At 42.1% G+C, this 26951-nt stretch overlaps 1 protein-coding gene across 2 annotated transcripts; it reads right to left on the bottom strand.

Annotated features, from left to right (window-relative positions):
* Nucleotides 1-254: 254 nt before the first annotated feature.
* On the bottom strand, nucleotides 255-24697 carry LOC311227346 (prostaglandin reductase 1-like). 2 transcript variants are annotated; one of them, XM_084312957.1, is made up of 9 exons: nucleotides 24588-24697; nucleotides 19417-19541; nucleotides 18322-18367; nucleotides 15411-15470; nucleotides 8417-8584; nucleotides 5904-6177; nucleotides 2867-2972; nucleotides 1401-1519; nucleotides 255-750 (listed from the first exon to the last, which is right to left on the bottom strand). In XM_084312957.1, exons 1-9 carry the CDS (start codon nucleotides 24602-24604, stop codon nucleotides 640-642), a joined length of 1026 nt encoding a protein of 341 aa, XP_084169083.1. In that variant the 5' UTR covers nucleotides 24605-24697; the 3' UTR covers nucleotides 255-639. The 2 variants fall into 2 exon arrangements, with proteins under 2 accessions (XP_084169083.1, XP_084169082.1); XM_084312956.1 differs by lacking the exon at nucleotides 24588-24697 and adding an exon at nucleotides 23210-23282.
* Between the last annotated feature and the right edge of the window lie 2254 nt (nucleotides 24698-26951).

The following is a 26951-nucleotide window of genomic DNA, read 5'->3' as shown; positions in this document are numbered from 1 at the left end:
GTCTATTACACCAGGCTCCTCTCAGCGTGAGATGAAGAGGATCCACATCAAAGGGCTTCCGTCTTTCCCTCCGCTCTCATAAGTGCAGGGCTTAATTAATGACACTAGATCTAGCATGGACGTGGCTAGTCTACATTATGAAATCCACATTGTTATTTACCAGTTTTTCTCTAGGCCAATGTGTTGAACCCAGCATACTGATTCAGTCACAGTGGTTTAGCTTGAATGACACTATGCAAAAAAATACTAAAATAAAAAAGGCAAGAAAAAGCTTTATTAGGCACAGAGAAACACTAAGTAAACATTTGACTCGAGGAGCACATTCTGAAATAAAACTATCTCAGAATGCATTGGGCACTGGATGATTAATAGAATCTATGCCATGGTAGATAGTCACTGCTCTCTAAGACGGTTCTTCACAGGCTACATGTGTGAAGGAGAGGATGTGTGTCCAGTATCGGCTATGTGCTACTATGTGCTTCTTCACCATCCCTGGACAGTATCTGATCATAATATCTCAAACCCGCCCTCTTTTCTTGATCCTCCAATCACAACTGTTGCTTGAAGCAACCGTTGTGACTGGAGGATCATGAAAAGAGGGCGGGGTTTAAGATAAGTCAGGATCGTTCTCGCTCCGGCTCAGACTTTCACGATGGCCTTTCCGAGGTTCTCTCCCTGCAGCATGCCCATGAAGGCTGCTGGCATGTTCTCAAAGCCTTCTGTGACGTGCTCCCTGCTCTGCAGTTTGCCCTGGAGAGAGAGAGAGAGGGAGAGAGAGAGAGAGATATGGAGAGAGCAGAGGGAGAGAGGGAGAGAGAGAGAGCAGAGCGAGAGAGAGAGAGAGAGAGAGAGAGGGAGAGAGAGAGATATGGAGAGAGCAGAGGGAGAGAGAGAGATATGGAGAGAGCAGAGGGAGAGAGAGAGGGAGAGAGAGATATGGAGAGAGCAGAGGGAGAGGGAGAGAGAGAGAGGGAGAGAGAGATATGGAGAGAGCAGAGGGAGAGAGGGATAGAGAGAGGGAGAGAAAGAGAGAGAGATAGGGAGAGAGAGACAGAGAAAACAACATAAATAGACACAGCGTTTACAGTACAGAACAGATTCATAAAAGAGTAGCAATGGTGAATGGGTGTCAACAACAACAACAAACTATTCAACATTGATAACTGAATGTCTAACGAGCATCAGTTCCTTAGTTTCAGCTCGTCAAAATAATGACTAATATCACCTATGTATACAAATCTAAATAGGCTCTGTCAGAATCACACATCTGATAATAATCGGCACCACATCGAGGTTCACTCTGGGACCCATTTGGCCCCCGAAAGGCATTTGACATTTGTATTTATTATTCTTTTTGTGGAAATGTGTTTATTGAATCCGTTAGACGGGTGGATACGAACCTCTCTGGTCCAGGCCATCAGCCTCTTGAGGGACTCGGGGTGCTTGTGCTCCCACCTGCTCTGCAGGAAACCCTCCATCTTCAGCTGTTTGAAGATCATAGTCAGGTGGGGGTACGGGCCTGCAGGAGCCGTGGAGAGATTAAGACGGGGTGGACTGATTGGCTTAAAGATGCTGGAAGTGGAATTTCTTTGTTAAAAACAAGTGTTAAATAGCTCTACATTCCAACAGCCATCACTGGTATAGGGTGTCTGGTCAGTAACATGAGTCTCCCAGTCCCTCCTCTCTGTAGTAAACGGAACATAAATATTCTGGCATCCCGTTCCCACTTTATCCATTCAGGAGAGAGAACCCTAGATATTTTTTTACTTATTTCAAGAAATCATACCAAGCCAAATTTGCTTTATTATTATACTTATCTGTAGGTTATATTTCTTATTTTTTTGTCAGATAATTCTTGCAGTGAGAGTTCTCTCCTGATTGGATAAAGTGAAAATAGGATACCAGAGAAATAATTTTTCCATTTATTGCAGAGCTGGGAGACCCCATGCTACTGACCAGACACTATATCACCACTATACCACTATCAGTGATGGCTGTCGGAACGTAGAGCTACGTTCACTTATTTTAACATGTAGAACAAAAACATAAGTTATAGAACTTTTATTATACTTCATTAAGTATTAACCGCTGTGTTAATTCAGGGATATAAATTATGCTGTCAAGATGGACCTATGCTCACGGACAAAATTATTCCATCCAGTCTAATCCAGGAGAATCTGTAATATGATGCAATGGCGCCATCTAGTGACAGACAATGATAATGTCACCATAGTGACATAGTGTGTAGATAGAAGCCTTGCATCACGTGTCCCCTCCGATACACGAAGAGGCAGCCTGTCACATCTTTTCACCTGCCAGCGCGGACTCTCATTGGCAAGGTGTAACGTGTGGGAGGCTCACACTACCCCCGCCATTTCCTCTGTCTGCTGTGCAGGCATCCCCAACTAACCTGTAGGAGTCGCTGTCCACAACGTCCAGATTACCACCCATCGACTTCCACCCGCTAACTCTGCCAATTGAGTTAGTATGACGGCTGGCCCAAGCCGGAGGCAACGCCGACAGCCGGAGTCGAACCCGGTGTCTCTTGCGTTGGTGACGAGCGCAATGTCCGCTGTGCCACCCAGCCGCCTAAGGTTAGTGTATTTTTTGTAATTATTTTTTCAGATATTGATTGAATTCGGTTTCATACAATTGCATACAATCTGAATTTCACCAAGGGGATCCGTTTCAAAGTAGGATTCAGCATTGCAATAATGCATAAATGTATTAATGTCATGTCATACTGTATGTGGGATTTATTTTCCAGGTCTGTATACCAAAGCCGAATGAGAGAGAGGTGGATTTGTTGGAGTTTCAGTGAGTGAACTGCGCTACGTGTCATGACAGAAGAGGGGAATACACACACCTTGCTGTGGTTTGACGTCGTTGTACAACGAGATGCCTCCGCACACAGCTATTCTTCCTAAATCTTTCATCTGCGGCAAGGCTACACTTGAGAAAGCACCTCCCACCTGATGACAACAAACACGTTAGCTGTACCCAACCAAATATACCAGTTAAACATGTCCTAAGCCAGAGTGCTCTCCTAAAAATACAAATCATTGTGCTCCAGATATCAATTCACAATTCATCATCAATGAATACATGCTTCTGTCAAGAGAACGACCAAACTGTTGTACACCACTATTCGAATGTGAATAGGCTGAAATGTGTACCTACCTACTGCTTACATCGTCGACAACTGCTCTACATTGTAATCATGGTAATTATAACTACCTACCTCATACTATAGTCTAACCGTATAATTCTGTATAGCATGTACAATAGTGCTGTATAGACTGTATATATATTTATATTTACTGCATATATATTTTTTTTTCTGAATATACCTGCATACAATCCTTCTATATACCTACTTATACACCTGCATATAACCCATATAACTCTGTATGATAGCATGTACAATAATGCTGTATATACCGTATATATATATATATATATATATATATATATATATATATTTATATATTCTCACCATCTATCCACATCTGTCTGTACATACCTGCATATAATCTTTTTTACATATATCTACATATCCCTAGTTACACTGCCGGCCAGTAGGACTACTACTGTAGTGTCTTCAAGTTCAAGTTTCAAGTTTCTTTAATAGTTGTCATACTGAAGTACAGAATACTTTCATACAAAATGCTTCTTACTGTTACGCTCCAGAGACTGTGCTAGACAAGATAGTATCAAATAACATAGTATAGCATGTAAATTAGAAGTAGGAAATGAGGTCACAGTGTTCAGTATAGACATATGTACAATGTTCGATGCATAATAGACGTAACTGAGTTACCATGTAATATACAATACTATGCAGTGTACTAATGTACAATACTATATAGTGCAAAACAGAAATGGGATGAGGTACAATTTAGGTACAATTTACAGTAAGGTGTACGAGTTGTAGTGCAATCCTTCATCAATAAATATAAAGTGTGGGGAGTGGGTGCTACAGTGTGTTTGTTTAAAGTGAGTGTGTGCTATAAAGTGTGGGGAGTGGGTGCTACAGTGTGTTTGTTTAAAGTGAGTGTGTGCGTGTGGATGTGTGTGCTATGTGCGTTTGATGGTTGTTGTGTAGTGTTCATTGTTCGTTTAGCAGCCTGATGGCCTGGGGATAGAAGCTTCTTCTGAGTCTTTCTGTGCTCGCCTTGAGACTCCGGTATCGCTTGCCTGACCGCAGCAGTTCAAAGAGGCAGTTGTTCGGGTGACTGGAGTCTTTAATGATTCTCTTAGCCTTGCCCCTGCACCGCTTGTTGTAAATGTTCTGGAGGGTGGGGAGCCCCCCTCCAATTGTGCGTTCGGCTGAACGTGTCACTCTTTGTAGTCTGCTTCGGTCTTGTGCAGTGCTATTCCCAAACCAGGAGGTGATGTTGCCAGTCAGGATGCTCTCTATTGTACATGAGTATAAGTTCTTAAGGATCTTCTGACTGACTTGGAACTTCCTTAGGCGCCTGAGGAAGTAGAGGCGTTGTCGTGCCTTCTTCACAACACTGTCAATGTGTGTGGTCCATGTCAAGTCCTCGGATATGTAGGCTCCGAGGTACTTAAAGCTGTTCACTCTCTCAACCGGTGCCCCGTCGATGCTGATGTCCACAATCATCTCCTTTGTTTTGCTGACGTTCAGGGAGAGGCTGTTTTCCTGGCACCATCCCGCCAGGACCTTGACCTCTTCCAGGTAGGCCCTCTCGTCGTTGGCAGAGATCAGGCCCACCACCACTGTGTCGTCAGCAAATTTGATGATTGTGTTGCTACTCCGCTGAGCCACACAGTCGTGTGTGTACAGGGAGTAGAGGAGGGGACTCAGAACACACAGCCCTGGGGGGCCCCTATGTTGAGGGTGATGGATGAGGAGGTGCAGTTGCCTGCTCTCACCACCTGGGGTCTGCCCGTCAGGAAGTCCAAGCCCCACTGGCAGAGGTCATAGTTCAAGCCCAGGTCCCTGAGCTTGGCTATGAGTTTAGAGGGGACTATGGTATTGAATGCCGAGCTGTAGTCGATGAATAGCATTCTCACATAGTTCCCCTTCCTCTTGTCCAGGTGTGATGCTGCTGTGTGCAGCACATGGGCTATGGCGTCCTCCGTGGACCTGTTGGGGCAGTATGCAAATTGCAGGGGGTCCATGTTGATGGGGAGGGAGGAGCAGATGTAGCCCTTTACTAGCTTCTCAAAGCACTTCATGGCTATGAAGGTGAGAGCTACAGGGCGGTAGTCGTTGAGGCAAGCAGGCTTGAATTTTTTGGGTACAGGGATAATAGTGGACTTCTTCAGGCAGGTGGGGATGACAGCCTGTTCTAAGGACAGGTTAAATATGTCAGTGAATACCGGGGCCAGTTGGTCGGCACAGACTTTTAGGACGCAGCCGGGGATGCCGTCCGGTCCTGCTGCCTTCCTGATATTCACTTTTTTAAAGGTCCGCCTCACCTCATGCTCTGTTACCCTGAACACTGAGTCTCCATCAGCAGCAGACCCCCCCCCCCCCCCTATACCTGCATCACTGTACATATTAATACTACAACTCTGTACATACATCTGATTAGCACTATACTCTGTAGTACTAATCCATATATTTTATACCCAGTTTAATCACCTGTACATTATATATTACTATTGCACTTTACTGCTACATTTGCACTCTGGTTGGATGCCAAACTTGTACTGTACTTGTGCTCTATGATGACAATAAATTTGAATCTAATCTAATCTAAAATTAGGCACATTTTATTTAAATATTATTACCACAACGAAGAAGGCTTACAATTAACACGTTATTTGCTGTATTTTCTATTATGAGTAGTATCAATAGGAAATAATAATTTAATTAAAACTCCTATTGTACACTGAAACGCCATGGAACGTCGTGATGACTGATTGCTTACATTCTCAAAGTAGCAGTGGTATCCTTCCGGGGAGGCCTCCTTCAGCGTCTCCTCCAGGGAACCGATGGTTTTGTAGTTGAAGGCCTCATCGAAGCCCAGCTCCTTGAGCCAGGTCACCTTGGCGTCGGTCCCAGTGGAGCCGACCACCTTACACCCCTTGATCTTGGCGATCTGACCCACCACGGAGCCCACCGCCCCGGCCGCGGCGTTCACCAGGAGAGTCTCCCCCTCCCGGAGCCCCAAGACCTCTTCTATCCCATACAGAGCCGTCAGCCTGCGGCAAACAGGGGAGTAGAGAGAGACAGAGAGAGAGAGAGTCAGAAACCTTCCAAGGCAGATAAATACATGTTTAGCTCACAATGGAGTAAATGTTAAATGGCTGCATTTATATAGCAGCTTTTATCCAAAGCGCTTTACAATTTGTTCCACACATTCACACACCGACGGCGGAAGCGACCATGCAAGTTGCCGACCTGCTCATCAGGAGCAATTAGGGTGTTAAGTGTCTTGCTCAAGGACACTTCCGACACGCTGCCCGGGAGGAGTGGGAATCGAACCAGGAACCTCCGGATTACCAGACGACTGCTCTACCTCCTGAGCCACTATCGCCTCCCTACGCTAGCTGATTCCTCAAACGTCTATACAAGCCCAACACCCCATGAGGCCAAAAAAGGTTTTAAGGTGGTTTCTCTTCGTGCCGCACAGCACATAGATGTTGTTTTGGTCTGATTGATTGATTGATTGATTGATTGATTGATTGATTGATTGATTGATTGATTGATAGCGAGACCGCGGTGATCACAAGAACGGTGACCTAATCTTGGGCACAAATGCATGGTTTGTGAAAGGAGGGCTTATGGTCTTACGGTTGATTTAAAAATAAATAACTTTTGAAATTTTGAAGAACCATATAACAGTTTTTTTGGACAGCCCATGCATTTGCAGTTGTAAAGTCACTCCAAATCACTTGGAGTGTGAATGTGATATATCACAAGGGAGTACTCAACCTCTGCTGTCTTTAACTATGAGTGAACACAACACTCTAACTTACCATCTTTATATAATAATACAGTACTGAACCTCTACAGTCTTTAACTATGAATGAACACAACATTCTAACTTACCATCTTTAGATAATAAAGTACTCAACCTCTACTGTCTTTAACTATGAATGAACACAACACTCTAACTTACCATCTTTATATAATAATAAAGTACTGAACCTCTACAGTCTTTAAATATGAATGAACACAACATTCTAACTTACCATCTTTAGATAATAAAGTACTCAACCTCTACTGTCTTTAACTATGAATGAACACAACACTCTAACTTACCATCTTTAGTTAATAAAGTACTCAACCTCTACAGTCTTTAACTATGAATGAACACAACACTAACTTACCATCTTTAGATAATAAAGTACTCAACCTCTACAGTCTTTAACTATGAATGAACACAACACTCTAACTTACCATCTTTAGATAATAAAGTACTCAACCTCTGCTGTCTTTAACTATGAATGAACACAACACTCTAACTTACCATCTTTAGATAATAAAGTACTCAACCTCTACAGTCTTTAACTATGAATGAACACAACACTAACTTACCATCTTTAGATAATAAAGTACTCAACCTCTACAGTCTTTAACTATGAGTGAACACAACACTGTAACTTACCATCTTTAGATAATAAAGTACTCAACCTCGACTGTCTTTAACTATGAATGAACACAACACTCATTTACCATCATTAGATAATAAAGTTTGAAAACATGGTCCCTTTGAAAACGTAAAACAAGAGTTATGTGGTTCTTCGTCTGAGGTATTTATGACTCAGCCATGATCCGTCTAACTTTACAAATGAATACCAGTGGGGCGGCTACGTGGCGTAGTGGGCAAGGCGCTCGCCACGAAATCTGGAGACGCTGGGCTCGCCTGTTCGAGCCCAGCGCTCCACATTTGCTTTCAGTTTAGCTGGTCGTCCGTACTAATACACATTGGCCGTATTAGGGGGTGGGAAACTGATGGGTGGGGATCGGGCGTTGTGGACAGCGACTCCTACAGGTCGGTTGGTGCGCCTGCGCAGTAGAATCAGGAAGTGTCGGGGGCAGCGTGAGCCTCCCACGCGTTACTCCTCGCCACTGAGAGATCGAGCTGCGCAGGTGAAAAGATGCGACTGCTGTTACCTCAAGTATCGGAGGGGACTTGTGCTATGTATGACTTAGTCCACATTGCAGCCGGCTTGTGGGAGGCAAGAAACAGCGTTCGTGACAGGGGAGGGTTGAATTGGATGATACGAAATTGGGATGGGAGAAAATATAGAAAAAAAATGGGAGAAAAAGTGGATAAAAAGAAAAAATGAATACCAGCAAACATCTTGCTTGCGTTCCGTTCCAGGTTATCAGCGTGTTCTCAGGTCAGGTGTGTAGGTTTCAGTTGCAGTTTGAAGTTTGCAAAACTGTTCCCAGATCAGAGTGTGGAGTCAATTAGATTCTGATCCACCTTACCCTGGCATGCCAATGGTACCCAGGGCGAGGGACATGGGGACGTCTTTAGGCCAGTCAGCCATGACGGGGGTCAGGTCTGTCCCGTCGCAGACTGTGTGAGTCCTCCAGCCACCCCGGCCGACCACATGGCTGCCCACCGGGAACGCTGCATTTTTGCTTTGGATCACTCTGTAGAGAGCAAAGCAACAGAAAAACAAACAAACATCAAGTAAATACAGATTTAAGAAGTGCATCAAGGAAAATAATAAACTGATTTGAATTTTGGGATATGTAATTTTGTATTTTATAATATGCACTTTGTAATGGTGTATTTTGCAATATGTGTACTATTGTATCTTATACTACTGTGGATGTTAAGGATATTATGATTTTTGTTATTTTTTTTATTTTTATTTTTTTAAACAAACACATAAACAAACATGACAACACACGATTAGATATACAAGCATTGTAAAACAGTGTACATCAGTTAACTCATCGTTTGGATAAATGTCTTATACAAGATATACCCCTAATACCTGCTATCTATTCCCCTACACACATATGCTCTTGCTCGCACCCCCCGCCCTGGACCCCCCCATGGATAATCCGTCCATTATCCTTCGCTCCTAACCAGACACTACCATTAAATGCTAGCTTTTATTCTCTCCACCACTTCTAACCACATTGTCAATTTGGATTCATTGAGACCCAAAATTCTTGCTGTAGATATTTCTAGATAAATCACATCGAGATATGTAAGAATCCAGACCTTTCGGCAAATTTTTTCCAGTTGAAACCATCGTGATGCTATCAGTTTTTTAGCCACTGTAATACCAGATAAAACCAATCTATTTTGTTGTATAGGTACTGCATATTCAAAAACATCATTCAGCAGTAATATAGAGGGGTGTACAGGTATATTCAGAATTAAGAGATTTGATAATTGCTGGGTCACTTCTTCCCAGAATATCTTAACTGGTGGGCAGTCCCAATACATGTGCATAAATGTCCCCTTGTCCCCATTTGTACATAAGGAGCATTTGGAGTCTTGTTTAAGACCCATTCTGTTCAGTCTTATAGGAGTCAAGTATGTCCTATGAATATAGTTAAGATTGATTTGTTGATGGTCCGGGTTCCTTGATGCAAGTCGAACATTTGCCCAGGCTTCTTGCCAATCAAAATCTTTTTCTAGGTCTGGTATATCCCTCCTCCAAACAGAGTCTAGGTGGAGGGTTTCATATGAAGCCGTTAGTAATTGATGATAAAAATCTGATACAAAACCTCTCGATGTCTCTCTTTCATAGAAACATTTGTGGTATCTGTGGTGTGCAATTGGTATCCTTAATGGAACACCGTGAGTCTTCAAACATAACAATAATTGTGCGTAAAAAAGATATGTGGAACCGGTGAGATTAAACTTTTTTTCTATTTCATCATAGCTACAAATACCCTGTTTGTTGAAAACATCTCCTAATGTATGTATGTCTTGCTTTTCCCATCTAGGGAATCTTATAGGTCGTTTTCTAATCAGGAGTGCATTGTTATTGAATAAGGGAGTATGATTATGCCATTTATGTGGATTAGAATTTTTTTTTTGTGTTTCACGCCATATCCGGATCGCATGTGTAATTATGGGGCCAAATTTCAGTTCGCATTGCTTAATTGATATTTTGGTGTATACTATGTCCTGCAGTCTCTGTGGTGCTACTATATTTACTTCTAAATTTCTCCAGGATACTGATGCTTGGTGTTCAAACCAGGTTGTCAGTGGTCTTAAAGTGTATGCCTTAAAATAGTGGAACAAATTTGGGATTGCCATCCCTCCGTCGTTTCTCTGTGCGGTGGATCTTTTTATACGTGGTGGTTTGTTATTCCAAATAAATTTATATGCGGAAGAGTGTAATTTTTTCCAGTAACCATCTGGAGGGGGTAACGGAAGCATTGAGCTGATGAAGTTGATTCTAGGTAAGACATCCATCTTAACTATTGAAACCCGTGCCTGTACTGAGTTTTTAAGTTTTGACCACCTGTCAAGGTCGCATTTTATTTTATTTTGGATTTCTATGTAATTGTGTTTCACCGTTTGGCTTATGGTAGGGAATACTTCAACTCCCAAGCATCTAAAGTGTTTAACCATTGGTATTTCTTCTGGAAGACTTGTATTCTTTGCAGGGGCGTTCAGTGGAAGGAAAGCCGACTTTGGCCAGTTTATTTTAAATCCCGATAGGTCGCCAAAGTCCTTAATCAACTTGAGAAGATAAGGCATTGCGGTGTTAGGGTTTTGCATGAACAGTATTACGTCGTCCGCATATAGACTAATTTTGTGTTGTGTGCCCTTGATTACGATTGGTTCTATGATTTGGGATTGTCTTATATATTGTGCTAAAGGTTCTAGTGATAAATCGAATAGTCCGGGACTAAGAGGGCAACCCTGTCTAGAAGATCGTGATACTGGAAATATTCCGGAGGTGATTATACCTGTTGTAATCATGGCCAATGGGTCTTTGTATAATACTTTAATAATATCAATGAATCCTTTTCCTAACCCCATCCTTTCTAATACTGCCCATAGATACGACCATTCCAGCCTATCAAAAGCTTTCATTGCATCCAGGGACAGCATCGCCTTGGGTGTGGTGTCGTCCTTGCTGGCATCTAGTACGTATAGTAATCGTCTTATGTTGTCAGTGATCAAACGGTTTCTTATGAAGCCAGTTTGATCCGGATGAACTAAAGACGTCATATGCTTTTGAAGTCTGATGGCTAATACCTTAGAGAACAGTTTGATATCGGTTCCGAGGAGGCTTACGCGTCTATAACTACCGCACTCGGTGGGGTCTTTGTCTTTTTTAAGGAGGACTGTTATGAGTGCAATATTGTCGTTCTTATGAAAGTTCCCCTCCTTGACTGAGTATAAAATCATATTAAGTAATAGGGGTCCAATTATGTCCCAACATGAAAGGTACATTTCTGGTGGGATACCGTCTCTTCCAGGAGCCCTACCACTTTGCATTTCGGATATGGCCTTCCTGAGTTCCTCTAGTGTGATTGGTGTTTCTAACTGTTTAGCATCATCCTCTGAAAGTTTGGGGAGGTTAATTTGATTAAGATATGTGTCCATTTTGTTTTGATCGAAGGTCGTTTCTGATTTATACAAGTTGGAGTAGAATTCTTTGAATGTCGTGTTTATTTCTTTGGTGTCTGTTACAAGTCCTTGTTGTGCTTTAATGGAGGTTATATCTGCAAATTTTGCGTTAACTCTTAATCGCGTAGCTAGTAGGTGACTTGGTTTGGAACCTTGAGAGTAATGCTGTTGTCTTGTGCTACGTATTTGTACTTCAGATTGTTGTCTGTAAATGGCGTTAATCTCTATTTTTAGTAAATTAACTTGAGATTCCAGTCGAGCCGAGTCGTTATATTGTAAAGAAGTAAATAATGTAGAGTAGAGCGTTTCTAATTCCGCCAGTTTTGAGCATCGATTCTTGCATATTTTGGATGAAAAGCTATCCGTGAAATCCTTGATCATTCCCTTTACCGACATCCATAATATTCTAGGGTCCGGCACAGAGTTCACATTCTCTGATAGGAATACTGAAAGAGCTTCTTTGAGTTGTGTAATGAATTCCTTGTTATTCAGCAGTGTTGTGTTAAAGCGCCATCTTGGGGCTCGGGATGATAGTACACCAAATGATCCTTTTAGGAGTAAATAACAATGATCTGATAATGCATTGGGTACCATCTCCACTTCATAGTTATCAAATAGTCTCGGTGTTGCGAAAACATAATCTATTCTGGAGAGTGTTTTATGTCTTGCTGATCGACAAGAGTACTTCCGGGTCGTGGGGTTGAGTGATCGCCATAGATCATTTACACCTGTATTCTTTGCCCAATCCTTTAACGCATTAGATGAGTTTTTTTGTTCGTTGGAAAAGATGGGATAAGATTTATCCAACCCACGGTCCCAGATGGCATTAAAATCCGCACCAATTATAAATGAGTATTCTGGAAGGTTTAACATTTCCCTAGTGAGTGCAGTGTAGAAATTATTTTCGTATAGCTTTGGGGCATATACCGCTACCAACGCTATTTTCCTATTCTTGTGTATAATCTTAGCTATGGTTATCTGACCATCTGCATCAGACCATACTCCCTTCAATTCAATATTCAATTTCCGTTTCACGACTATAGCAACTCCACGGGTTCTCGTTCCAAAGGAAGAGTGACTAATGTTATGGTATGTGTTGTCCGCTAACGTAGCTTTGTCTCCCACTAAAATGTGTGTTTCGCTTAAGAGAGCCACATCAACCTGTTTGTTTTTCATCAATGGGAGCACGCTTTTGCGTTTATGTTGATTATTTATTCCCCCAGTGTTCCAGATCATTATATTCAAACTAGCCATAATCTATACATAATATTGATTTGTATTTGTTGGTAATATTTCTGGAGTGCGAATTCACAATGGATTTATATCCCACTGTTGAGGTCCTGTTGAGAGCCGAGCATAAAAACATACATATATACAAAAAAAAACCTGAAGCCCCCTCCCTTACAGAGTCGTACAAGGTACAGTACCTATTTGATACCTCCTTCGCGTACAACCTCTTTCTTTCCTGTACCTCCGGTCTGCCCAGAATGAGCAATTTATCCTAACCTTTCCTATGTATACCATAGGATCTATGCTTTAATTCTAATTTAATAGAATGTCACCTGTGACCAAGCTTCTCTCCCCTTAATGTAATTATAACAGAATGAAAATTATACCTCGATTGGTATACTCATTTAAACCTCTTTTTTTTAAACCTTCTATTAACATTTATTGGTTAGAACATTTCAGAATAACGAAATAAAGAATAAGAAATAGTGATGTTTAGAATTAGATATCGAAAACCCATCTAATCCGGGAATATCTACTTATTTTTTTTAAATACCTTTGTGTGTTTACACATCTAAACAACAAGGAGATTTTAAATACTTGTATGCAGATCGTCCACCGTCATGCGTGATCATTAATCTGTTATGGTGGTTGTTGTTCTTCACGTCTATTTCATGACCAAGACTCATATCATTGTTATTTCACGGGGCCATCATTGAAAAAGGTATTGTATTCCATAGTGCTGTCAGCCGCTCGTTACTTGCAGTTTGATGCTTTAATGTTCCAGAACATTCCTCGTGCCCTAAAACAATAACGATCCAGTGTATTCCAGAATATTCCGTTATGACTCATAGCCTTCAAGTAAGAAAAATAGAGTATACAAATCTAGAATGTTCCAAAATGGTCGGTATCAAATCAAGATCTGCATATTACCGTGAATCTATATTTATATGGTGTTTAGCGTTTTATATCAAATTACTTATTTCTCAATGTTGTCAAAAGTTTGTATGTTGTCGTTTTTTGATGTCCATGCAATTGTAGAGTTATCCGTGAAAGATGAATCTTGTCATCCACTTTTTATCTTCTTCATGTATTCTTCTGCCGCCTTAAGCGAACGTAGCATGAATCTCTTTCCTTCTCCTTCAACTATTGAAAGATTCGCAGAGTACCGTAGGATGGGGTGGAGACCTTTCTCAAATAGCTGGTTTACTACAACCTTGTAGTGGGCCCGCAGAGTTATGGCTTCCTTGCACATATCTTCATAAAACCACACTCTTTTTCCTTTGTACATCAGTTTTCCCCATCTCTTGCGTGATTCCCTGATAATCGTGTCTCTTGTTGCAGTTTCCCGTAGACTAGCAATTATCACTCTATCCTTGTTGTTTTTATTGTAGTTTTCAGATCCAATTCTGTAGCGTTTGTCCACTATCGGTTCTGTAGATAGGATTTCAGGACCTAGGATTTCGAATAGTACTGCAGATATTATGATTTTTTTATAAAGTTTTATGTAATGTTTTTTAGATATTTGTGTGGTGGATGTTTTTAATGGTATACTTGGTGAAGACTAATGGGGATCCAAAATAAACAAACAATAAACAAACAAACTATTTTTACAGTCTGGGGTTGAGCAGACCCAGTGCATGTATGATGTCACTCTGTCCCCCACTACCATTCCATTCCAGTTACAGTTCAATGCATGCGATAGGATCGACAAGCTGGTTATGGACTGCATTTATATAGTGCTTTTTATCCAAAGCGCTTCACAACTTATGCCTCACATTCACTCACACATTCACGGCGGAGGCGACCGTGCAGGGTGCCGACCTGCTCATCGGGAGCAGTTAGGGGTTCAGTGTCTTGCTCAAGGACACTTCAACACCCTGCCTGGGAGGAGCCGGAATCGAACATGGAACCTTCCGATTACCAGACGAGCCACTGTTGCCCCCTAGGTTAGCCACTGGGCTGCTTTACAAGGTAACTACTGTAAGATGCTAGCTATTAATACTGCATTCGTTGGAAAGTCTGGGAGTGTTGCATATTTGGATTTTATGGTGGTTTTTGTTTTTGATCTTTTGTGATGTTTCTTCTTGACTTGTACAACTAGACTTGTACAGCCCATGGGGGCATTTCCATGTGATCTCGGGCTATACAAATACATTTTATTTGATTTGAAATACAAGACACAGGGTCAAAACAAAAAGGGAAATTAATTGTTGTATTGTAGCTTGTATTGGCAAGCTACAAGAACTAGATACAGTACAGGCGGACTATACAGACGGAATGTCATTTGGTGTCATGTTCCATGTACAGTCTGTAAAACTACACGACGTCAAACCAGATGGCAGATTTCTAAGGCTTCTGGGAAAGTTACGTCAGGGATCAGGAATCATTTGTCATGAATGTGTTTATTAACGGAGTCTTCTCGTGAAAACAGACTGAAACACTGCGGAACACTCAGCCAAACACAATTACCAAGTGCCCTTTCCACCCTGAATCACTGAGGAACAAAGGCTTTGTTAATAACTAGCAGGTGGGATGTCAGACAAGCAAGTTGCATCGTTGGCAGATGAAAAGCATTTCTGTGTGTGTGTGTGTGTGTGTGTGTGTGTGTGTGTGTGTGTGTGTGTGTGTGTTCCGCACTTGGCCACTTGCGTTCCGATCATCACATCTCCTTCCTTCATGCGAACTGCACTGAACGGTCTAGGGAGAAACATATTGCAATGATTTTCAAGCCTTGTTTCCAAGAAATTGCGTTTCATACAGTTTTAGATTAGATTTAGTTGATTAAAGGGATAGTTTCTGTTTTTTTGGGTATGAAAGTATTGCCAGTTAGTGTAGTGGACGCAAAGCTATTAGCTTACTTATGTTAGAGCCACAGCCAGGGCCTTCCTCTCCCCTGTCTGGCAGCAGGTCTCCACGCCCTTATATGGGCTTCTTCCTGTTTCCACCTCATCATCACTCTGTCTACCTGGGCCGGTCTACACACCTGAGACTCATCTCATCATCACTGAGCCAGGATAAGAGGCCTGCCACCCCTGCCACTCCTGGTCGCGTGAATACTTTCGACAACAAATGTTTGTTTCCGCGTTCGAGTTTTGCGCTCTGATTGGCCAGGTCATGTGACATGTGCGCCAATCGTGGGACAGCAAGTTCTGCGCCTATTTCCGGGTCTAACAGCCTGCAAACTACCTGGCGTTCTATCGCCATGCTCTAAGACAAACTCTAACCATAACCAACTTCGAAAGAGCGCCTAAGCTTAACCAGTATAGAAACTTGCGGTCCCACGATTGGCACACATGTCACATGACCAAAAACGCGCGGGCCAATCAGAGACGCGGAAACAAACATTTGTTGTCGAAAGTATTCAGGCCTCCTGGTCAGAGTGCTGTTTCATCTGTCTTGGTACTAGGACTCTATCTGAACCTTCCATACTATATGTATATATATATATATATATGTATGTATGTATGTATGTATGTATGTATGTATGTATGTATGTATGTATGTATGTATGTATGTATGTATGTATGTATGTATGTATCATTGTATGTATCATTGTATGTATGTATGTCGTGACCTCTGTACCTGCCTCGTTCTAACCCCTGTTCTTCTGTGTGTAGCCTGGACTATGCCTGGGAGCTCATGGATATACCTCACCCTGTATTCCCTCACTACTTGCCTTGTCATCTGCCGGGTCGGGTGTATCATTAAATACCCTGAACTGCCTCATTCTCCTGTGCCTTGTGTTCTGCTCCAAATAGACGGCACCCTAACAACTTACCAAGTTCCGTGGTCAGGACGGGTTCCGTGCGAACCACAACGCAAACGGGGTCTTGAAACCAAAAGGTTCTAAACCACACCACAACATGCAGGCAAAAGGGTTGATTGATTGATTGATTGATTGAAAACTTTATTAACAGATTGCAGAATGGGTACAGTACAGTACAGCTCAATACATACAATTGTTAAGGGGATGCAGAGAAAGACTTTCGTCTTGTTTACATCAGGGTCCCCCATTTTCAATTCATCATAACATATATGACACACACGACATACAGATAGACAGTACTGCTACATCTATACATTTATGACATACCAGATTTGCAAATACAGTACTGTTTGTGATACAAAAAGAGTCCAGAAAAGAGAATATACATTTGACGTAGAAACTGTACATTGGAGGAGGTTGGGTAGGTGGGGGGGACTGTACATTGGAGGTGGTTGGGTGGGTGGGGTGGGGGGGGTTGGGTAGGAGGGGTGGGTGGGGGACACTGTACAACTGTACAAGCAAAACTGTGCATTGGAATATTGACAAGACCATACTTGGTCATTTACTGTACATTGGAGGGGGTTGGGTTAGGACATTTACAGGGGCCAGTTTCGAATTGCAGTCTCCCGTAGGTGTTCTTTGAGAGTGTTTTTGAAGGTGGGTAGTGATTCACATTCCTTTACAGCTGTGGGTAGGGCGTTCCACATTGATGTGGCATAATTGCGAAACGTGTTTAGTCCCTTGTTTGAGCCGAATCTGGGTTTAACATGATTTGTGGAGCTCCCTCTGGTGTTGTGATCGTGGTATTCACTGACCTTTGGGAAGTATTTTGACATGTACATGGGTACCTTGGTCGTGTAGTGTATCTTGTAGACCAGGCCCATTGCAAGTTGCTGTACTCTGTCATCTACTCTAAGCCATCCTAGTTTGTCAAAGTGGGCAGGGGTGAGGTGGGTTCTAGGAGTAAGGTCAAGCAGTAGTCTGACCAGTTTGTTTTGAGATGTTTGTAATTGTACCTATTTTTAAAAAAAAAATTGATTTTTTTATTTTGCATTTATTGCTTTTTATGGTCAGACATGACCGACAGATGAGGAGAGGATGAACGGGAGAAGAGGCGGGGAAGACATGCGACAAATGTCACCGGGAGCGGGAAGCGAACCCGGGACGGCCGCGTAGGTGTGTGATGCACTAACGTGGTGCGCCCCAGGGTTACCTATTTCTAACACAGATTCATCGTCCTCCAGCACTTAGGATTCTGCCATCACTTTTCCTTGGGGGGAAAAAGCTGGTGCATTACTACACACTGGAGCTGTTTCACGGGTAACGTGGCCTATCAGCTGTTTCAAAATGGTGGAGGACAGTGGTTTTTGTTTTGGAGGTAGGTGACCCTTTGCCAGCATCCGGTGTGGATTCAAACCTTTTTGGTTTTCGTGACCCTGTTTGTTTTTCCGGTAAGTAATAGCTTTGCTTCGACTACACTACTGGCAAGTATTTCATACAAATTAATGCCCAAAAATCCAAACTATCCTCTTACAATTGCTGATGCGTAACAAACAGCTGAATGACTTTGATTGATTGATTGATTGAAAATTGTATTAACAGATTGCAGAATGGGTACAATACAGTACGGCTCAATACACATAATTGTTAAGGGGATGCAGACCAGAGAAAGACTTTTGTCTTGTTTACATCAGGGTCCCCCATTTTCAATTCATCATGACATTTATGACATACAAGATATACAAATATACAGTACTTTAGTATCATCTACTCTCCACCTACCTCATGTAGGGATCCACGCTGAGAAACAGAGCCTCCAGAAGCACCTCTGAAACAGAAGAAACAACATATTATGAGCTGATACATAGAGATGAGCTGGTACGGTGGTACCATACAGGTATGATGGAGACTGAGCAAGAGCAACATGGTAACCAACTTACCCATTGAGCTGGAGCCCAGGAATTCCCATTTGTTTCACATTAGGAAACCCTAAATAGATCTAGGGACTCTTTCTCTCTCTCCCTCCCTCTCTCCCTTCTCTCTCTCCTGTATAGGGAAGTGTAGTCTGACGTCATTTTAGTTTCCCGCACGGTCCACCCGTATTAGGGATTTATCATTGGGAAAATGTATTATCGGCTATTGTAATAATTCTGCCTCATGAACATTGGCAAGCTTCCCATTTTTGCACAAAATAAGTTCCCTTCTATCACTAACATTATTGTTTAAGCATTTTTGGTTGAAATACAATTATACATAATTATTTTACGATTAATTGCTAATTGTTTCATGTTGAGCTATAGATTGTGGATGAATACACACAGAAAGGTACACCATGCCAATGTTCATGCTTTATTTGTTTTAAACGAGACGATTTAGAAATGTGTCCATTGTCAAATACATTGCAATTTCAAGCGAGGTGGACCGGCCGGAAACAACAATGCCGTAACCACTACACCTCCCTATAATCCTGTATAATATTCAGACAGACACCTCTCTACATCCTGTATATTTAGACAGACCTCTCTACATCCTGTATAATATTTAGACAGACACCCTCTACATCCTGTATAATATTTAGACAGACACCCTCTACATCCTGTATAATATTTAGACAGACCTCTCTACATCCTGTATAATATTCAGACAGACACCTCTCTACATCCTGTATATTTAGACACACCTCTCTACATCCTGTATATTTAGACACACCTCTCTACATCCTGTATATTTAGACACACCTCTCTACATCCTGTATATTTAGACACACCTCTCTACATCCTGTATAATATTTAGACAGACACCCTCTACATCCTGTATAATATTTAGACAGACACCCTCTACATCCTGTATAATTCTATGTTATTGTCTATGCCTCACCTCCATCTTTAGGCTCAGGTAGCTGCTCCAGCCTCAGCCCAAAGTTGCTGTTTTTTGGGAAGGCCTCGAAGTGCTTGGTTAGAATCCACGTCTTAGCTTGAACCATTGTTCTTTGTTTTGGACAGCTGTGAGAAGAAGACGCATCAAATCATCTTTACGAGGCCTTCACTGTAATTAGCATGTTTCCATTGACAGCATACCAATCTTTCCAAACCGGCTTGTGTTCTACATAATGCATTTATACTCTGGAATGCACAGGCTAACTATAGTTAGGCTATACATATTACATGTTATCATCACACACACACACACTCAAACAACAAGGGACTAAACACGTTTCGCAATTATGCCACTTCAATGTGGAACGCCCTACCCAAAGCTGTAAAGGAATGTGAATCCCTACCCACATTCAAAACCGCTCTTAAAGAGCACCTACGGGAGGCTGCAATTCGAAACTGGCCACCGTAAATGTCCAAACCCCCCCACCCCCACCTATAGATAGCATTTTGAAAAGCCCTCGTTTTCACGGAAAAATAAAAGATTCCATGATAATCACCCTGTACTGTAATATTCTAGTACGTTGTCATTTTTCGGCCTATTTATGAATCGTTTTCAAATAAACGCTAGATTATCGATAGTATATGTGTACGTGTGCACGCTGGTGCCGCACGCTGAAAATCGATTCTCTCAGTTCCTGATCGATCTTAAAGTCAAACAGCCATATCACATTATAGGGGAAAAGCTTATATCTCCGTGAAAACAGGTCTGATTATCCTAAGACTGTTAAAATAGATTCCTTACCTGAGATCAGATGGTATCCAAATTGATTATTGTTATGGTTTGTTACCAACCCCAACAGCATGGCACAGACAGGTAGTTCAGAGTTAGCCAAAACCCAGGGCGTATTTATTTCCAATAACAGAGAATAGCAAAAACAACAAAAAGCACAAGTGGGAAATGTTCTTGGCAGAGTTGTCTGCGGCTCTGCAGCTCGTCTCAGAGCAGAGACGGCACTGTGGCGTTGCGCCTCTGACTCTGCGGCTCTGCAGCTACTTGAAGATCCACTCGGGGAGGAACAGAGAGAGAGAGAATTGTCAACAAACAAGCGAACGGAATACAAGGCAGTCCAGTCCTCCTTAGCTGAGTCCAGTATAAGTGACAAATCTTCAGTGTTTACCGAACACACAAGTTTAGCTGAGTCCAGTACAAACAAAAACGGCACATCTTCAGTGTTACCCAAACACACAAAAAACAGAAAGGTCCCGAGTCAGGAAGATGCGAGGAAAAACAGAGTATCCAAAAAAAGTATGTTCCAAAACTCACCCAGGCGCAATTGCGCAAAGCTGGCAACGAGGCACAGATCCAACGGATGGCAGAGAAAAGCAACAGCGGCGACTTCCATAGACGTCCTGGAGAAAAACAGACGAGGTACAACACGGGAGGAAACAAGCAGCAACCAGTGGTAATCCAAAACGACCCGACACAGAACGTTAGGAACACCAGATAATATAAGGGCTCCACCGAGCTGATTAGAACTCACTTCAGGTGCGCGAAGGTAATTGGTACCTTGACGCGTGCGGAATCGGACCAATCCTCACAATTATTCCAATTCCTGATCGCCATTCCAAAAATCTATCCTTTTATTGATCCCACGCGTATACTGTAAAACACATATTACACGCTGTGCTGAGGGTCCAGAATGAATCTGATCGGCTCCGGTTACATGCGTGAGAAGTAAAATGTGGATTCCGGAGTTTTTTTTTCTCATCCATTTTCATCGAGTCCAATCCAAAATGGTGCATTACCATCTGGGAGACGATAGGGGGCGCTTTTTTCACATCTGAGCGCCTGGCGGGGCGGGATTACCAACGGTAGACTCGGTTGATGAAATATGAATTCAGATCGCTAATAAAAAAAATCAGAGAATTCTCGTGATGGGCATTCAACCCGCGGGCTGATAATCCGAGAAATCTCGTGATGGGCATTCAATGTGGGGATACAGACCAGAGAAAGACGTTTGTCTTGTTTACATCAGGGTCCTCCATTTTCAATTCATAGTGACATTTATGACATACAGAACATACATGACATCATAGGGCTGGGCGATATGGAAAAAAATCATATCGCGATAACGATATGATAATTTTATTTTATTTTTCGATATCGATAATTATCGAATTGTTATAAGTATATAAAAAAATAAAAAATTTAACAACAGATGTATGTTTATTTTGCAGCAATTCTTTGTCATTGCCGCCATCTTTAGTGTTACATCCCCTCACTCCAGTTCTCAGGCTGCAGCTGGTTTAAAAGCTAAAGTAAACCGGCTTCTTTGCTGGCTGTGGCTCCAGAGGAGTTGAACAGTTCTGGCTCTGCTAGTTTATTTTCGATCTTTTGGCGCTTTTTTGGTGGACAAACCACCGCACATGTGCACTGTGACTCGTGACTGGAGTCTAGTTCTGCTAGCACACATAGCCTACTGTGTACAGACAGTTTCAAAATGTATTTTAAATTAGAAAGCAAACAAAATAAATGGACAAGAGAAAAAGAAATCTGAATTTGGTCAGTATTGTCATTTGGACAAGCAAAGCCATTACTTTAAGTTGCAGGCAAGAAAGACAAGTCTGTCCACTGTCTCTGGTTTTAAAACTGCCCTGTTGCAGGTAAAAAAAAAAAAAAGTAAAAAAGAAAAAAAAAAAAAAAACGATTTATATTTATCGTTATCGTTATATCGCCCAGCCCTATGACATCATGACATTTATGGCATAGGGACATACATACAAGTATATAGTACTGCATTTGTGACAGATATGCAAATATACACACACACACACGCACTCACACCAGTGGCGGCCGGTGGGTACTTCGCCACTAGGGGCGCTATACCAAACATTTTGCAAAATGCAAACATGTACAGTACAGTACCACGCAACACTCATGGCAAGACGTGAGCGATTCGACTCACGCTCACGGCAATGAATCGGCTCTTATGAACGAGTCGCTCAGCTGTTACTACAACAACACACAACCAGTCAAATAAAGTATAGTCTAGACTCTAATTCACAACTTGAAACACAATATATAAATAGAAAAGTTAGAAACAAAACTCGCCCGTCTACAAACACAGGCAGATCTCTCCCTCTCTCCTTCTCTCTCTCACACACAGCGCGACGTGGAATCGATTCGTTACACAATCAGACCTATTATATACCAAGAATAACTTCAGTATGAGTACAGGGCTGTACACATATTTTGCATATTGTTAAACGAGCCAAGGCTAGCTATTAAACTATCGATATGAATCGAAAAGCTGGGACCCTGATGTAAACAAGACAAACGTCTTTCTCTGGTCTGCATCCCCTTAACAATTGTGTGTATTGAGCCGTACTGTATTGTACCCATTCTGCAATCTGTTAATAAAGTTCTCATTCATTCATTCATTCAAACATAGACGATATTGAACAAGCCATAATCCACGTATTTTCAATCCGAGAGAGCTGCAGTAGTTAAATCAATGAGCCATCGACATAGTCAGTGTGGTAAGTAACGTTATTATTGCATCCAAGATTGATACACGGCTGGCTAGGCAGTTGGTAGTCATAGTCTTGTGTTATAAAATAAATAAACAATCAGCAATGTCTCGCTTCATGAATGGCCAGCAGTAGTACTGCTCCTAAAAAAACTATTTACAAACGTTAACGTTAAGCACAGAGAGAGAGAGAGAGAGAGAGAGAGAGAGAGAGAGAGAGAGAGAGAGAGAGAGAGAGAGAGAGAGAGAGAGAGAGAGACTCACTGTTTAGTTGAAACGTCCAGGGCAGGAGAGCTTGATAAACGTGTATAATCCGCCATATAGCTTGTTAGCCAAGTGTTAGCTGAGCTCGTTAGCACAACACTCAACAAGTACATTCCTTTGTCCATTTCCGCTCGAACAGACTGCAAACTACCTGGCGTTCTATCGCCATGCTCTAAGACAAACTCTAACCTTAACCAACTTTGAAAGAGTGCCTAAGCTTAACAGTCTAAAGAACTTGCAGTCACGGCACGCTCGTCTAAGACAAACAGCTGCATGCATCTCACAACAACACAACTATCTCCACCGACCAACCTAGGACCAACCTAGGAACCAAGCTAGAAGCTAGAATTGGAACATTAGAAATTGGATTCGGCCAATCAGAGATCGTCTCTGTGAAATTCTGCCATGGAAAAAAATACTGGCGTCGGCCAATCAGAGAGCGTCTCCACGAAATGCGGCTATGGAAATTCTTCACGGAAGTTCACGCTGCTGCCTAGACCGCTTCAAATCGCGCTCGGATTCCAACATAATAGTCATATTTCAACGCATATGTCTCACACACACACGCACACACACACACACGCACACACACACACCAAAGACAAATAAACAAACCCAAGGCAACGAGTCATTCTGTATCACAAACAGTACTGTATTTGCAAATCTGGTATGTCATAAATGTATAGATGTAGCAGTACTGACTATCTGTATGTCATGTATGTCATATATGTCTATATGAATTGAAAATGGGGGACCCTGATGGAAACAAGACAAACGTCTTTCTCAGGTCTGCATCCCCTTAACAATTGTATGTATTGAGCCGTACTGTATTGTACCCATTCTGCAATCTGTTAAATAAAGTTTTCATTCATTCATTCATTCATTCATCTGATATTGAATGACAATCCAACAATCTGTTTGTAGGGAATCTTGTTTCTGCACAACCCTGTTTATGATTGATTTATAACAGTGGTTCAATGTGTTATTATAATTGAACCACTGTTATTATTATCTCCTGTCTCCTCCCCAGAACGGGCATGCAGCAAATGCAGTGTACACGCCAAGCAATACTAGCAAACACAGATCGCTTAAAAGTTAACATTAAAACATTTTGTATGATGGTGAATCAAAATGTAAATAAAAATTGAGTTTAAAAAAAATATGTAGGCTGAAGCCCCTTGACAACCAAGCCCGCCAGTGAACCCCCTTTTGTGTGAACAGAACAATCATGAGTGATAATAACATAGAAGCCGGAGACAGAACTAGAAGGCGGGTGCGCCGTTATCCAAAACTAAAAGCATAATCCAACCCTTTAGCAAAAGTTTGCGTACTACGCATTTGCGCAACCATCTTCACGGTGACTTCCCAGGTGACTTACCCGTTGCTGTTCTCCATAAATAAAATTATACAACTTTGAAGAAAATCACAAAGAAGACGGCAAAGCGTGGGTGCGAAATGGAAAAAAGAGAGAAGTGTGTGGAGGGAGGTGGTGAGGAGGGCGTGTGATTTATTTCCGTTGCCTATGTGTGCGAAGACGCTCTCTGATTGGCTAGCCGCGTCCAGCGAAGACCCTCTCTGATTGGTTTAGCCTCTCTTCCTCCTAAAGGCCTCTGCATGCTACAGAAACTTCAAAGCAACTGCAACACAACATCGACAAAGCAACGGTGTTTTAGACACTCTGCCTTTATGCTTCTGCAACATCGACGCGCAAAGTTAGTTTAACTAAAGTTAGTTTAGGTTCGTGTTAACGTTAGATAATGTACAAAATAAACGTATTTCCGGTGATTTTAGACGTCGCTCTTTTATTTTGAAAACCCCCGACCGGAAGTGTTATAGTGTCTGTTGCTAGCAGCTTAACTTTCTGTGCTTTTCGAGCTAACGTTACCGTAACATCATTAGTTTCCAATGGAGAGGACCTCGGCTCACATGCAGCTCAAACTACCTATTGGAATAAATTAATTGATTGATGTTTAACTTGTCCCTGTGTGTGTCCAGTCATTTCCACTAGCAAACGTTGTATTTAACGTTACCTGATAACAAACTATCATTACACATGGGCAAAACAGAGTCCATTCTCTTCGGTTCAAATAACAAACTCAGCAAGACCGACGGCTTCTCAGTTACAGTGGGTGACAATATTGTCACAAGGAAAGAAGATATTACCTACCTGGGTTCCATCCTAGAGGCAAATCTTTCCTGTGACAAAATGGCATCCAATGTAATAAAAAAAGTCAACCAACGAACTCGTTTCTTGTACCGGATCTCCTCACTGGTAAACAAGAATACCCTGAAGACTCTAGCAGGAGCACTCATTCAAGGGTACTACGACTATGCTTGCACCTCATGGTACCAAAGCACCTCAAAGGCGCTAAAAACAAAATTACAAACATCTCAAAACAAACTGGTCAGACTACTGCTTGACCTTACTCCTAGAACCCACCTCACCCCTGCCCACTTTGACAACCTAGGATGGCTTAGAGTAGACGACAGAGTACAGCAACTTGCAATGGGCCTGGTCTACAAGATACACTACACGACCAAGGTACCCATGTACATGACTAAATACTTCCCAAAGGTCAGTGAATACCACGATCACAACACCAGAGGGAGCTCCACAAATCATGTTAAACCCAGATTCGGCTCAAACAAGGGACTAAACACGTTTCGCAATTATGCCACATCAATGTGGAACGCCCTACCCAAAGCTGTAAAGGAATGTGAATCACTACCCACTTTCAAAAACACTCTCAAAAAACACCTAAGGGAGACTGCAACTCGAAACTGGCCCCTGTAAATGTCCGAACACAACCCCCGCCAACACCCCCCCCCCCCCCACTCCTACCCCCCCCCCCAACCACCTCCAATGTACAGTCCCACCCCCACCTACCCAATCCAATGTACAGTTTCTACGCCTAATGTATATACTCTTTTCTTTCTGGACTCTTTTTGTATCACAAATACAGTACTGTAATTGCAAATCTGGTATGTCATAAATGTATAGATGTAGCAGTACTGTCTATCTGTATGTCATGTATGTCATATATGTTACGATGAATTGGAAATGGGGGACCCTGGTGGAAACAAGACGAAAGTCTTTCTCTGGTCTGCATCCCCTTAACAATTGTATGTATTGAGCTGTACTGCACTGTACCCATTCTGCAATCTGTTAATAAAGTTTTCATTCATTCATTCATTCATTCACACCTCAGGACGGATACCATTGGCATTGTATTTACTTGGTTAGCTATGTAGCTAATGTGGATAGCATTTTGAATAGACCCAATGCTAGCTGGCTGGCTACAGCTTTATTTACTAAATTATGGAGGCTTTTTAATCGTCAAGGTAAGAGAGGATTTGTCATGATCAACTGAAGGCGTATGCTATGGAACAATATGTGCTTGGGTTTTCAGAAAAAGGCGAGCTATGTGACGCTAATTATTTAGCATCAACGCTGGCAACAACAATGGAGGATGTTATTCTATGACAGCCCCGCCCCCATTCGCTAACCAACCAATCACTGCTACGCAATATCAACGCAACGGTTGTTTAGGTTAGATTTGGGGGACATGTACACAACGTCCAAGCAACACAGTCTACAAGACCCTCTAAAACAACCGCGCTGAAATCGCGCCGATGTTGTGTTACAGTTGCTCTGAAGTTTCTGTAGCATGCAGAGGCCTTAACCCTATCCCTAAACCTAACCCTAACTCTAAGCATAACCCACTTCGAAAGAGGGCCAAAG

This window comes from Notolepis coatsorum (genome assembly GCF_963971535.1).
Source record: "Notolepis coatsorum genome assembly, chromosome: 4".
NCBI lineage: Eukaryota > Metazoa > Chordata > Actinopteri > Aulopiformes > Paralepididae > Notolepis > Notolepis coatsorum.
This window is presented reverse-complemented; position numbering and strand designations above follow the sequence as displayed.